General features: G+C 41.3%; 1 protein-coding gene across 9 annotated transcripts in view; it reads right to left on the bottom strand.

The window, feature by feature from the left end:
- GAB3 (GRB2 associated binding protein 3) overlaps window positions 1-15,255 on the bottom strand; it is a 71,594-nt gene that overhangs the window by 26,531 nt on the left and 29,808 nt on the right. For 7 of the 9 annotated variants that reach the window (XR_004058379.1, XR_004058380.1, XR_004058378.1 and 4 more), the window contains exons 2-4: window positions 12,919-13,222; window positions 10,137-10,356; window positions 9,162-9,634 (exon numbers count right to left, since the gene is read on the bottom strand). Coding sequence is in view for 6 of the 9 variants with exons in the window: in XM_030934155.1 (XP_030790015.1) it covers window positions 9,162-9,634; window positions 10,137-10,356; window positions 12,919-13,222 (997 nt within the window). In the remaining 3 variants the exon portion in view is untranslated. The remainder of the gene's footprint in view (window positions 1-9,161; window positions 9,635-10,136; window positions 10,357-12,918; window positions 13,223-15,255) is intronic. The other 2 variants (XM_030934157.1, XM_030934153.1) reach the window with 1 other exon arrangement.

Below are 15,255 nucleotides of genomic sequence, written 5' to 3'. Positions count from 1 at the left end.
AGCACTGTTCACAATAGCCAAGATTTGGAAGCAACCAAAGTGCCCATCGACAGATAAACAGATACAGAAAATGTGGTACATATATACGATGGAGTACTCTTCAGCTGTAAAAAAGCATGAGATCCCGTCATTCAACAACATGCATTGAACTGAAGGTCATTAAGGAGGTTAAGTGAAAGAAGCCAGGTACAGAAAGACAAACATCACATGTCCTCACTTATCTGTGGAATTTAAAAATCAAAATGATTGAACTTACAGGCATAAAGAGTGGAAGAATGGTTGTAAGAGGCTGGGAAAGGTAGTCAGGGTGGGGGGCTGTGGGGGAGGTGGGGATGGTTAATAGATACACAAATTCATTAGAAAGAATAAGACCTAATATTTGATCACACAACAGGGTGACTATAGTCAATAATAACTTAAGTGTACATTTTTTAATAACGAAAAGAGTGTAATTGGATTGTTTGTAACATGAAGAATAAATGCTTGAGGGGATGGATACCCCATTCTCCATGGTGTGCTTATTTCACATTGTATGCCTGTATCAAAACATCTCATGTACCCATATATACACCTACCATGTACCCACAAAAATTAAAAAGAAAAAAGAAACTATAAAAGCAAGAGCAAACCAAACTGAAAAATAGTATAAGGAAATAAATAATAAAGATCACATCAGAACTACAGAAAAAGTTGGTTCTTCAAAAAGATAAACAAAATCAATAAACCTAAAGACTAAGTGGTTTAGTCACTTAGTAACTAGAGTAAGAAAAAGCAAAGAATGCTCAGATAAATAAAATTAGAACTGAAAAAGGAGACATTACAATAGATACCAAAGAAATACAAAGGGTTGTTAGAGATTGTTTTGAACAATTATACATTAACAAATTTGAAAACCTAGAGGAAAAGGATAAATTCCTGGACACATAAAACCTACCAAGATTGAATCAGAAAGAAGTAGAAAACCTGAACAAACCAATAATGAGTAATGAGATTGAATCAATAATAAAAAAAGGTGTCCCAACAAAGTAAAGCCCAGAAACTTGACAGCTTTACTGCTGAATTCTACCAAACATTTGAAGAAGAAGTGACAGCAATGCTTCTCAAACTATCCCCCAAAAAATGAAGAGGAGGGAATTCTCTCTAACTCATTCTCCAAGGCCAGCATCACCCTGATACCAAAACCAGACAAGGACACAAGAAAAAAAGAAAACTATAGGCCAACATCTCTGATGAACATAAATGCAAAATCCTCAACAAAATACCAGGATTAGTACCTAGGTTATGAAATAATCTGTATAACAAACCCTGCGACATGCGTTTCCCTATGTAACAAACCTGCACATGTACCCGCAACTTAAAATAAAAGTTTTAAAAATTAAAAAATACTAGCAACCTGAGTCAAACAATACATCATAAAGATAATACAACATGATCAAGTGGGATTAATCTCAGGGATGCAAGAATGAGACACATTACATCAACAGAATCCAGGATAAAAACCATATGATCATCTCAATAGAGACGATAAAAAGCATTTGATAAAATTCAACATCCCTTCATGATTAAAAAAAAACTATTAACAAACTAGGCATATAAGGAACATACCTCAAAATAATAAAGGCCATATATGACAAACCCACAGCCAACATCATAGAGAATGGGGAAATGCCGAAAGCCTTTCCTCTAAGAACTAGAACAAGAAAAGAATGCCCACTTTCGCCACTTTTATTCAACATATTACTGGACGTCCTGGCCAGAGCAATCAGGCAAAAGAAAGAAATAAAAGATATCCAAATTGGAAAAGAGGAAGACAAATTCTATTTGCACATAACATAATATTAAATACAGAAAAATTTAAAGATGCTACCAAAAAACTCTTGGAACTGATAAATGAATTCAGTAAGTTTACAGGATACAAAATCAACATACAAAAATCTGTAGCGTTTCTATACATCAACAATGAGCTAGCTGAAGAAGAAAGGAAGAAAGCAATCCCATTTACAATAGCTACAAAAAATTTCCCAGGGATAAATTTAACCAAAGAGGTGAAAGACCTGTACAATGAAAACTAAACTACAAAACACTGATAAAAAGAACTGAAGAGGACACAAACAAATGGAAAGAAGAATTAATATTATTAAAATGCTCATGGATCTGGCCGGACATCGTGGCTGACACCTGCAATCCCGGCACTTTGGGAGGCTGAGGCGGGCGGATCACCTGAGGTCGGGAGTTCGAGACCAGCCTGATCAACATGGGGAAACCCCATCTCTATTAATAATACAAAAATTGGGCCGGGTGCGGTGGCTCAAGCCTGTAATCCCAGCACTTTGGGAGGCCGAGACGGGCGGATCACGAGGTCAGGAGATCGAGACCATCCTGGCTAACTCGGTGAAACCCCGTCTCTACTAAAAAATACAAAAAACTAGCCGGGCGAGGTGGCGGGCGCTTGTAGTCCCAGCTACTCGGGAGGCTGAGGCAGGAGAATGGCGTAAACCCGGGAGGCGGAGCTTGCAGTGAGCCGAGATCCGGCCACTGCACTCCAGCCTGGGCGACAGAGCGAGACTCCGTCTCAAAATAATAATAATAATAATAATAGTAATAATAATACAAAAATTAGCTGGGCGTGGTGGGGCATGCCTGTAATCCCAGCTACTTGGGAGGCAGAGGCAGGAGAATCGCTTGAACCTGGGAGGCAGAGGTTGCAGTGAGTCAAGAGCACGCCACTGCACTCCAGCCTGGGCAACAGAGTGAGGATCCATCTCAAAAAGAAAGAAAAAAGAAAAAAGAAAATGCTCATGGATCTGAAGAATTAATATTGTTAAAATGACCACGCTACCCAAAGTAATCTACAGATTTAATGCACTCTCTATCAAAATATCAGTATGTCAATTACATTCTTCACAGAAATAGAAAAAAAAAAATCCTAAAATGTATATGGAACCACAAAAAACCTTGAACATCCAAAGCAGTACTGAGCAAAAAGAACAAATCTGGGCTGAACATAGTGGCTCATGCCTGTAATCCCAGTACTCTGGGAAGCTGAGGTGGGAGGATTGCTTGAGGCCAGGAGTTCGAGACCAGTCTGGGCAACATAGCAAGACCCTGTCTCTACAAAAAAAAATTTTTTTTTTCAAATTAGCCAAGTTTGGTGGCGTGAGCCTGTAGTCCCAGCAGCTTGGGGGACTGAGGTGGGAGGATCATTTAAGCCCAGAAGTTTGAGGCTGTAGTGAGCTATGATCACACCACTGCACTGAAGCCTGGGTGACAGAATGAGACTTTGTTTCTAAAAAAAAAATTTAGAAAGAACAAAGCTGGAGGCATCAAACTACCTCAATTCAAAATATACAAAATTACAATAGCCCAAACAGCATGATATTGGTATGAAAACAGACACATAGACCAATGGTACAGAATAGAGAACCCAGAAATAAATCCACATTTTATGACGTCAACACAACATTTTTACCAAAACCAAAGATGTCATGAGAAAAGAAAGTTACAGGATGATCTCCCTCATGAACATAGATTGTTTTTTGAAGTTCTAAACAAAATATGAGCAAAACAAATCTAGTAATTTATAAAAAGGAAAGGTATCATGATAAAGTTGGGTTTGCCAAGGTTAGTTTAGCACTAAAAAAAATTATCCAGTGAATTTCTTGACATTAACATGATAAAAATAATATGATTGTAAAGTGTCTCAACCACAAAAAATGATAATTATATTAGGTAATGTTTGTTAATTAGCTCGATTTTAATCATTCCATGATACGGACGTATATCAAAACATCATATTGTACCCCATAAATGTATACAATTATTTGTCAATTAAAAATAAAAGAAATACATCTATGCATGACTTTAGAAAATAACAGTTAGCAAAGTAGAAAATATGTGAATGACTTTAACCTAATGAATGATATCTACAAACATCCACAGCAAACCACATTGTAATGGTGAAATATTAGAAGCTTTCTATCTGAGATCAGGAATGATACAAGGATCCGTATTGTCACCATGACTATTCAGTAATGTCCTGGACTTCTTATCCCATGCAGTGACATAAGAAAAAGTGATGAAAAATATAAAGTTTTTAAAGAAAAAACAAAGCTATTATTATTTGCAGGCAATATAATTATATGCAAAGAAAAGACAAAATAATTCATAGTTTTAAAAAGCTGGATACAAAATCAAAACCCAAAATGCTTTAACAAGAGTGCAAAGAAAGGAGAGTCTCTTTAATAATGGTGTTGGGAAAACTGGATATCCACATGCAAAAGAATGAAGTTGGGCCCTTTTCTTAGACCATATACAAAAAATTGACTTGAAATGGATTATAGACCTCAATGTAAAATCTAAAACCATTTAGCCCCTAGAAGAAAATATAGGAGAAAAGCTCATTGACATTGGTATTGACAATGATACTTTGGATATGATTCCAAATGCACAGGCAAAAATAGCAAAAATAAACAAGTGGAGCTACACCAAACTAACAAGTGTCTGCTCAGCAAAGGAAACAATCAACAAAATGAAAAGGCAACCTAGAGAATGAGAGAAAATATTTGCAAATCATATATAAGGGGTTAAAAGTAAAAATATATAAGGAACTCACATAATTGAGTAGCAAAAAAACTAAATAACCTAATTTAAAAATGGGCAAAGATCTGAATAGACATTTCTCAAAAGAAGACATACAAATGGCCAACAGGTATATGAAAAAATGCTCAACATCACTAACCATCAGGGAAATGCAAATCAGAACCACACAAAGTATCGGCCCAACCAAATACAAGTGTTGGAGAGGGTGTAGAGAAGAGAACCCCTGTACGCTGTTGGTGGGAATGTAAATTGGGATCGCCATTATGGAAAACAGTATGGAGGTTCCTCAGAAAACTAAAATATAACTACCTTATGATCCAGCAATCTCTCTTCTGGATACATATCCAAAAGAAATGAAACCAGTATGTCAAAGAGATATTTGCCCTCCTGTGTTTATTACAGCACTATTCACAATAGCCACAACATGTGATATGGTTTGGTCCTGTGTCCCCCAAAAATCTCATGTTGAATTATAATCCCCAATGTTGGAAGGAGGGCCTGGTGGGAGGTGATTGGATCATGGGGGTGGTTTCTAATGGTTTAGCACCATCCCCCTAGTGCTGTCTTGTGATAGAGCTCTCACAAGATCTGGTTGTTTAAAAGTGTGTAGCACCTCCTCCTTCACTCTCTTCCTCCTGCTCCAGCCATGTAAGACATGCTTCCTTCCTCTTCATCTTCCTCCATGATTGTAAGTTTCCTGAGGCCTCCCTAGCCATGCTTCCTGTACAGCCTGTGGAACTGTGAGTCAATTAAATCTCTTTTCTTTATAAATTACCCAAATTATCCAGTCTCAGGCAGTTCTTTTGTTTTTTTTTTTTGGAGATGAAGTCTTGCTCTGTCACCCAGACTGTAGTGCAGTGGTGCGATCTCAGCTCACTGCAAACTCTGCCTCCCAGGTTCAAGCAATTCTACGCCTCAGCCTCCTGAGTAGCTAGAACCACAGGCGCCTGCCACCACACACAGGTAATTTTTGTATTTTTAGTAGATATGGGGTTCCACCATATTGGCCAGGCTGGTCTTGAACTTCTGACCTTGTGATCCGCCAACTTTGGCCTCCCAAATTGCTGGGATTACAGGTATGAGCCACCGCACTCAGCCTCAGATAGTTATTTACAACAGTATGAGAATGGACTAATACAACATGTAGTCAATTTGTGTCTGTCACTGGATGAATGGATAAAGGATATAAGGGATATAAAAAATGTGGTATATATTCAGAATGGAATACTACTCAGCCTTAAAAAGGAATGATATCCTGTCATTTGTGACAACATGGGTAAACCAGGATGAGATTATGTTCAGTGAAATGAGCTGGGCACAGAAAAAAAAAATACTGCATGATTTCACTTATATCTGGAATCTAAAAAAGTCGAACTCATGGCAATAGTAAAATGGTGGTTGTCAGGGACTGGGGAATGCAGGTAAATGAGAATATGTTGGTCTAAAGGTACAAACTTTCAGTGATAAGTGAGCAAGTCTGGGAGATCCAATGTACAGCATGGGTGGCCATGGATGTATTAATTAGTTTGATTGTAATAATCAGTACATAATGCACGTGCATATCAAATCATCATGTTCTGATACATATGCATTCGCACCTTGAATATACGAAGTCTTTGTCAATTAAATATTTTAAAATACAAAAATAAAACCTATATAAATGGAAGCATATTTCCTATTCATGGATTGGAAAATTCAACATTGTAAAGATGTAAAATCTTCACAAACTGATCTACAGATATGATGCAATCCTCCTCAAATCCCCAATATATTTATATACGTGTGTCTAGAACCTGACCAGTTGACTGTAAAATTGACCCTAGAATAGCCATTATATTCTTAAAGGCAGGAGGACTTGTCCTATTGGATATTAAGATAGAATGGTATAGTAATTAAGAGAGTGTGGTATTGGTGCAAGCTGGACAAGTGGGCTCCAAGGGATAGAAAGGAGACTCAGACCCTCACATACATGGGCACTTCATCTATGGCAGAGGGGGTGCTGGAGGGCCATGGGGGCAGGACAGCCTTGCAGGGTCATTGGATGGAGATCCAGATGGACAAAAATGAACCGTGACCTTACTCTGCCACCATGCACCAACACAGATTCCAGGCAAATCTCGGTGGGAAAGGTGGAACAATAAACTTTATGCATTCCCTCTGCTTTATCAGAGCCATTTTGCTTCTAGGCATCACTGTTGTCTTGGTCTTTGTTTCATGGTCAAAACCTCTATTTTACTTAGTTTTAACCTTTGTTTGCCTTCATGTAAAATAACACAACCTAATTGTTTTATGTTTGTGTTGAAATTTCAAATTATTTCAAGTTTTTGTTCTTCAATTTAAGACTTTTGATTCATTTTCATATGTTATTATTCTACTGGTTTTATTCATTTCACTTCCTAAAATGTGCTTAACCACTTTCATTTTTCCCTTTTTGTCAACTGTTCACACATGTTAGCACATCCAGATCATTTGTGTAATCAGTATATACCTATTTCATAAGGACAGTCAAAAGGAAGAAACATATGTAATGGTAACATCATTAGGGACATTAGGGAAGGCTTTTGCCAGTAACTTAAATCCTCAGTCAGAATGAGAGATTCGTACAATTTGAAAATAAATTTGCCCTCCTTCCACTTTCCATAATTCCTTGAAAACATGGCCTAAACGAGTAGTGATGTGTGGGTGATTATATTTCAATGGAGAGAGAAAGAAAGAGAAGAAGAAAGGAGAAAGACACAGAGATAATTAGTTTCTGTGTCTGTGTATCTGAGAGATACAGACTGATGTAAGAAAGAAGAGCAAAATGTTAAGGTTGGTTGGCTCATGGCAGAAAGATGAGGTGGCCCAGCAAAGCAGTAAAGAAGAGGTCACTGAAAAACTCTAGGGAGACCCCCTGAAACTATTGCTACAGAATAAAAGATGAAATGCTCCTGATTATTGTAAATACAAAATTGCATGCAGGATTGTATAAAGACAATGCAAGGTTGGGCTGCCAGAATGAGCCAATAGTGGGTGATGTGCTTCCCCCTGCAGAGAGCCTATGAATGGACATGCAGTCAGGGAGGTTTCACATCACCAAGATTCCTATCCCAGAAAGGCAGATGTTCATAGCTCTGGGAATGGAATGCGACCCTTGTGGAGAGCCTATAAACGGATGCATGGGGGGGTGCCTGTCCACATGGATAAGATAGGGCTATAAACGCCCTCATCTTGCTGCGGCTTCTCTAGGCCTCTTTAGGGTTAAGGCATGCCCCCTTCTGAGAAATTCTGGTCTAACCGATTGTCTAACTTCACGTCCTGTTTCTATGAATTGTTTGTAACCAGCTTTTGCTGCAACTGCTACTGCTGATTAATATCTTGCTAATCATAGGTTATGGAAAGATGTTGTGCCTGCTTTAAGGCTCTGTTAGAAATTCTGGATGCACAGACTATACTGTAAATTCTTATCTCTGTATACTGTACTTCTGCATACAGATGTTATGTTAAAGAACTACTTAATCCCCATGTGACTATCTCACCTCATAATCAAATGACCCTAAAGCCCTCACTAACCTACCCCTGCCCTCACTAAACTTAATAATAAATGCTGGCATATCCAGTGCATTGTTGGCACCATGGGACCAGAAGGTGGTGACCCCCCTGGACCCAGCTTTCACTATCTTGTGTGTGTTATTTCTCGACCTGCCAATCCACCTGGGAACAAAGAGAGAGTCCCATTGCATTGTAGGCTGCTGGCCAGATCCCGCAATAAAAAAACCACACTGAATGGGCTTAAGTTGGCTTTCACCAAACTGCTTCTGAAGGCCAGAGAGGCCCAGGTGGAAAGAAACAGGTGGAGGAAGATGGAACTGCAAGCAGAATTGCAAGATAACCTCGTGAGGATAAATGGCCTTATAGAAAAGGGCAAAAGAGGGCTGTAGGAGGGCCCTTTGTACAGCCAGTTAGAATTTGGAAAGAACAAGTCTAGTGGGATGATGAATGAGGCTGATGGGATTGCTGAAAAATAGAAGGCAGTGATGATCTGTGGTCTCAGGGCTCTCTATGTATGTGAGAGACAGGCAAAGAAGGGAATGGGACTGAGTTGAGACAAAAGACATCAACTTTTGTACCAAGTGTGTCCCTGAGTGACTCCAAAAAACACTAGGATCTCAGATTCAGGTGGAAAGCTTACCACATGGGCAGGGACTTGCACGGGCAAGCCCATCACAAGGGACCAGTGTTCCAACCTATTGCAGCATCTATGGGGACCTAAATGTCTCTCCTGGTGGCCAGGCTCAAAGGAGGGGTGGGGGGATCTGGGAACAGAAGAGTGCTGCTTTTAGGTTATATGCTTCCACCAAGGATCCAGCCCCATTAGAAGATCAGGCCAGCTTGAGCAAGGGACAAGCACATATGTACACAAGTACACATTACTGATGTGGCTTTTTACCAAGCTGTACACATCAAGGTAATTCTAATCTAGCCCCATCGGTTGGGTCCATTGGCATGACCTCACATGGACACAAAGAGTGAGGAGGAGCCAGGGTTTTCTTGGCGCCTGAATCTTAGGACCCAACACTTACCTTTCCAGGTTCTCATGTTGTCTAAACCAGAGAGAGAGATTCTTCTTGGAACCAGAGTGCATTCTGGCTTCTTGCTGCCACTGTGTGTACTCCACTCCTCTTGGCGCCGTTCAGACAGATGGCTTGGCTTAGGGGGGCGAGGAGGTGGAGTGTTGGACATAATGTCTAGTTCTTTTGCTCCACAGGGTAAGGAACCTTGATTTTTATCTACCTGAATGGTGGAACTTAAGGAACTTTCCAGCAATGGTGAAGAAGACAAGTGGTCCCTGGGTGGCCCATTGATTTCTCTACTCCAGATCAGGGAGGGCTGAGGCCTCGAGGATGGCACCTCCTGAGCTTCATTGCCATGGCATGAGGGGTGGACCAAATGACTGGACGGGAGCGGCTGCAGGCAGTCAACAAAAACGTCATCAAATGAAGCCTGTTCCAATGAACGGTCTGAGTTTGACCAGCTATCACATCTGGTGGGTAGACTGGGGAAGAAAAGCATGTAAGTTGGACTAAAATGCAGCCATCCACCTACCACAAAACCAACACTGGCCTCATTCCCATCCCCCCAGTACCACCTTGCTTGCTACTTGCACAGCCACATTCCCTCTACGACACTCAGTTACACCAACCCCTTGGTGTGGCAAAAGAAAAATGGTTTGTTGATTTTTTCATCCTCTAAGTATCAGATACACATGAAAATGCAAGGCTAGAAATGAAACCACAATGCTGAAATGCATGACTCATTCTGTTTAGTATGCTACATGCTTCATCTTTCACAGTGGTTCATAGCAATCTGTTCCTTCCCATTGGCAGGAAGAGAGATGAGAGCAGACACACCCACTAGAAAATGCTACCACTGAATGGACTAATTTGGTGAAGCACACTGAACACATCTCAGCTACAGATTCTGCAAGACGAGGCAGTGTGACTCTAGAGAGCATGCCAGCAGGCCCAGCTCAGACAGAGTCCTGGATATAAACATACCTGGTATGGTGCAGTCTTCCAGTCTCGCAGTTGGACAAAACCAGATAATCTGGAAGGAAGAGAAGTTCTGACTCACTTCTTGTTTCCTCAGTGGCTACAGCATTAGTGTTTGGGTCATCTCTTGGCAAGGAGGAGCTGCCAGCATGGGCGGTATGAAGGGAGCTGGTAGAGGATGGCTGCAGGGAGGAGGGCGTGTAAGAGAGGCTCTCCATGGAATCTGCTGGAGAAATCATTTCCCAGATTAATGTTTAAGAATGGCTATAACGTGCACTCAACATTTCTCAAACAGCATCAAAGAAGCCAAACAGAAGATGCAAATCACAGCTGGTGTTTGTACTGATGGAGGAGACCATTTCCCCAAGCTATAAACAATGTCTGGGAAAGAAGGCCAATGTTTCAAGAGCAAAGTGTTGAATCAATTAAGAGTAAAAAACCCAGCATTCTTGGCCTAAAACTCCGCAGTTAGTCTACACACAGCTTCTTTATGGCCCTCAGCAGCAGCCCTGCATCATTGTTTTTTCACTCAACAAACATATATACATATATATGTATGCATAACAAGTCCATGCATATAATTATATATGTACTTGTGCATATATGTATGTATATCTATACATGTTTCTATAGGTATATGTCTATATAGAATACCTATCACATCTACCATGTGCCCAGAATGCCACTAACCCTCACAATACAGACAAGACAAAGATCCTGCCCTCATTGAAGTTTAGATTCTAGCAGAGAAGACAGACAAATAACACATAAATAAAGAATCCTGTTCATCACTGTTATAAGTAAAGGGAAGGAAAGAAACACTGTGCTGTGGTGGCTGGAAAAGCACATTCCTTTTTCTCAAGGAGCATAACATCCTCCCCATCACCTGAAAACATGGCCCTTAAGATGAATTTGAATCAGGAACCAATGAGAACTCCAGATCAGAAACAGCTAATGAAAAGCCTGCTTTTATTTCCCCTTTGAACCAAGTTAATAGTCCAGGATTCCTGAGTCAGGATGACCCAGAACTGCCTGGGTTCAAGTCCAGGCTCTACTACATAGCCATTACTACATGGCCTGCCTTCTCCAAGTTTCCTTTTCTATAAAGTGGAGATAATAATCACACATAGGCCATAGAACTGCTGTGGGGACGAGACGAGTTACTATACAAAAGCATTTCAACAGAGCTCCTGGCCAGGGTACACACACAATGTGTTGACTACTATATGGTTGCTGGAGACAGAACCAAACACTCTGTGAAAAGTCACAAGAAAGCCCTTTGGGTGTAATTCTCAGATGAAGAGGACCCTGCTCTTATGTGGTTCTAAAAACTGAGGGGGGCTACAGAGAATGGGAAGGGTCACAGGTGAGTTTTCTGGCTTCCTCCAACTTCACGCCAGGGCAGGCTCTCCAGTTTTGGCCTGGTACCTTACTCATTCCTATTGCTCTTGGGTTATTGGGAAACATATTATGTACATATGTTTTAGGATAACTCCTGGATAAGGAAAGAAACAGAGGAGACACATAACACAGTATATGACGATATACCTATTTAGAGCAGAAGGTGTGGAATAGGGTGGTAAAGAGCCAGCAGCAAGGCTGGAGAAGTTGGTCAGGGAGGCTCTGCTTGATTTGCATAATGTCAGACTCTAGCCAGAACCTACTTAATGCGACTTTCCAATTAAGTTTTGTCCATTGTACCAAGGATAAAGAACTTGCCATCACTTCATTTCCTTTTATTTGAGTGTTCTCAGTGCTCAGCAATATTACTGAATAGCCTCACTTAATACGCTTCCCTGGTTCACGAAATGAAAAGGAATGTGTTCTCAGGAAGCACACTCTCTTGTGCCTGTCCTGGAGGGAGATACAACTCTGACTCTCCATTGCCACCTAGTGTTAGAGTGTGGATATTTCAGTGGCAGATGGCGGAAACCATACAGTAACCCTTAAAATGTTGAAGCAAGTATAGATCACAGGATTTAGGGGCCAAGTTTTGTCTACTAGACTAAGAGGCTAAAAGAAATCAGATTCAAAATCTCGTATTTTGAGGAAAAGGGCATGTTGCAATAATGTCAGGGGCTCAACAACAAAATCCATGAAGGGAAGTGAATTGTAACCCTAGGTTACAATATACCTGGTAAATTACATAGGAAGAGTTGTGTGTGTGTGTGTGTGTGTGTGTGCGTGTGTGCGTGTGTGCGTGTGGCAGAGAGAGAGAGAGTCTGGGGTACTCTTCATGGGTCAATTGCTCCCACTGTCCAGAAATGGCCCAGAGCAAACTTACAACTAATTTCCTCTGCAGAGAACTTGAGACATTTGGAGGTACCAGGAAATCTTTCTTGTCTAAGGTAAGTAGCCAAGTTCTCTCTTTCTACCATTTAGTGATGAACAACCCAAGAGGCACCAGAAATACTGGAGTTCCACAATGTTTTGAAGTGTGGCAATATTTGATATTTCTAGAAAGTCGTGTGTCAGCATCATGGGAAGACATCCTCATCCACATTTGACTTTCACTGTGGTTGAATGAGAGCAAAGACATGAAGGGGTTTTAAAGCCATTAAAGTAACCTGCAATGCTCAGTGTGTGTATGGATTCTGCCTTCCCACATTTGGACTGAGTAAAAGAGGGCAATTTCCAGTACCATATTTGGTAGGAACAGTTCTGATATAAATTAGCCTGCCAAAACACCCTCGAGGAGGCAGGCTTGGCATCTTGAACTGTTTTTCTGCAGTAGCCCTCCAGTCCTGGGATACCCCTTAGCACATGGGAGCCCCAACTCCGCTCTTACCTGCGCCATCGTCCAGGTGGCCAAGGTTGCAGACCTGACTGATGCTGTGCACCCACACCTGCATTTCTTGCTCAGTTTTGGCCACCAGGTAGAATGTACGGGAAGTAGTCTTGACAATGAACACGAAATTATTCTGAAATTCCTTCCGAACAAAGCCGGGGCCCACGTGCTTCCACACTGCACACTCGCTGAGGTCTATCACCCGGATAGGCTTGCTGGAGTGCTTGTTCCTGTAGTACTCCAAGACATCGGGGTTGCCGCTCATGCGGCCTCGCCGGAGGACAAACCAACGCTTGCGCCAGGCCTGCAGAAAGGCAATTCAATAAGGAGTTACTGGACCAATTTCTCTTGCTTCTCAGGCTATGCCAAGAACCCATGTCATGACAAGGACAGCAGGAAGGAAGCAAATCAGCCATTCTAATGATGAAACGCTTTGTATTACAGGACTAGTGCCCATCTTCAAGTCTACTTTATTGGATGATTTTAAGGACAGGTCAGGATATGAGAGTCTAGTAATGGGATTCACACCCACAGTTTGAAGGACCAGAATTATACAATCATTGAAATTGATGCAGCAAAGGAATGTAGTACAAATTTAACATATACTTAAGCTTTAAAAGAATCTTAGCAATAAAGAACTAGAAGGAAGCTTTCTTACTATTATCTATCTATCTCAGTTCAAGAGCCAATATCATACATTAAAATCAGATGCAAATCACAAGTGCTCACCACTGCCCCAGTATCTTCTAACATTGTTATTTAAGTTCTACACAACTGGCCAAGAAGGAAAATCATACACATTGGAGAGGAGGAGAGAGGATTGCCAGTGTCTAAAGGTGACAAATTGTCTTCCATAAAACTCCCAATGATGATTAAAACACTAATAGAATTCTCAGAGAATTAACTAGCCTGGCTAGTTACAATTCCTATGTAAGAGACCCTAAGTGCTTTACTATAATCCATTTAATCCCTAAAACTATACTATGGGAGGGGTAACTATTACTATCTCCATCTTATGTCTGATAAAACTGAGATTCGGAGAGATTAAGTAATGTGCCCAAGGTCATATAGCTAAACAGCTGTAGGAATGAATTTGAACTCAGGTTGGGATGGGAGGATCAGTAATGGATTTGAAGTCAAAAAAAAAAAAAATAGAGGAAGTGTATTCAGCTCTTCAGAAACATCTGACTGTAAAGGGGGAAGCTCTGGGGTCAAGGGATTTTTTAAAGATGGGAGACTCTTAAGCATTCACCCCCTAAGTCACAGTGTTTCTCAACAAGGGATGGTCTAATTCCTCTCTGGAGCATCTGAAAATATGTGGGTTTTGCTTGTTATAAAGGCTGGAGATGGGGTGGGGGGTGAGGCATGGCAGGATTGGCCTCAAGCCATCAGTGCCTCTGTTTTGAAACACTGTAAAAACTAAAAGGAACTTTCGTTAATGGAATAGGAATCTTGGAAAGAGCCAAGCCTGGAGGTCAGATGAACAGGTAAAGCTCAGTCCATGCTCAGAAAAGAAAAGAGAATGATATTCCACAGAAGCCAGTGCCAAGATATGACAGGTCTCTTTTGTGCCACTGAGAACTACTGAGGATGACCTAGGGCTCCTTGGCTCCCCACTCACCATTGACCTAGAATGTTTGATGTAGACAGTACCATCTTGGCTCAGTACAAAGAAAGGGTGCAGATCTCTGGCCTGGGGAAAGAGGTATTTACAATTGACCAAAGCCCTAAGGAGTCCCCTGGATCTGTAAACTTCCCTGCCCTCTCATGGAGCCAGGGGGAAGGAAATGTTTGAGTTCCTTGTCTTCTTACATTTAGGTGCCCTTTGTTCATCAAAGGGCCAGACAGGCCAGCCTGCATGGATAGCGTATGCTTACTTTCTGCGGTAGGGAACTATGGCATGAGCCCCAGTTGGGAACTGAGCACAGAGAAGGATGACGGGCTGACCGCAGGGCTCTCTTCCATTGGAGACACTCAGTGTTGCATAGGAGAGATTTATAGCTCTGTGGTTTTCTCTCCCGTGCGGTAGCATGTGTGACAGCAGGAAGTGTGGGGTTCTGCCAGGAGGTACAGCGACCCCTGGGACAGGAAGTCTTTTGTATCTCTAGCTTCATTTATGTGTGATACTTTTTAAGCCCACCAGCTTTGACCAAGAGGCCAGGAAAAAAGGAAAAGACACTATTTGGAGTATTCTCAGCTCCCTCCCTGCTCAGAGAACATGAATCTGAGATGTCAGAGAATCCAAAGAAGCACTGACCTCCAATTATGCCTTAGAATAAAAAGCCCTTCCAGGACTGTGGCAAGGGGCAGCAAGCAGAAGGAAGGCAGTCACTCTGT

Source organism: Rhinopithecus roxellana, chromosome 7 (genome assembly GCF_007565055.1).
Source record: "Rhinopithecus roxellana isolate Shanxi Qingling chromosome 7, ASM756505v1, whole genome shotgun sequence".
NCBI classification, from domain to species: domain Eukaryota; kingdom Metazoa; phylum Chordata; class Mammalia; order Primates; family Cercopithecidae; genus Rhinopithecus; species Rhinopithecus roxellana.
Note: the sequence above shows the minus strand (reverse complement) of the source record. Positions and strands in the feature narration are given on the sequence as shown.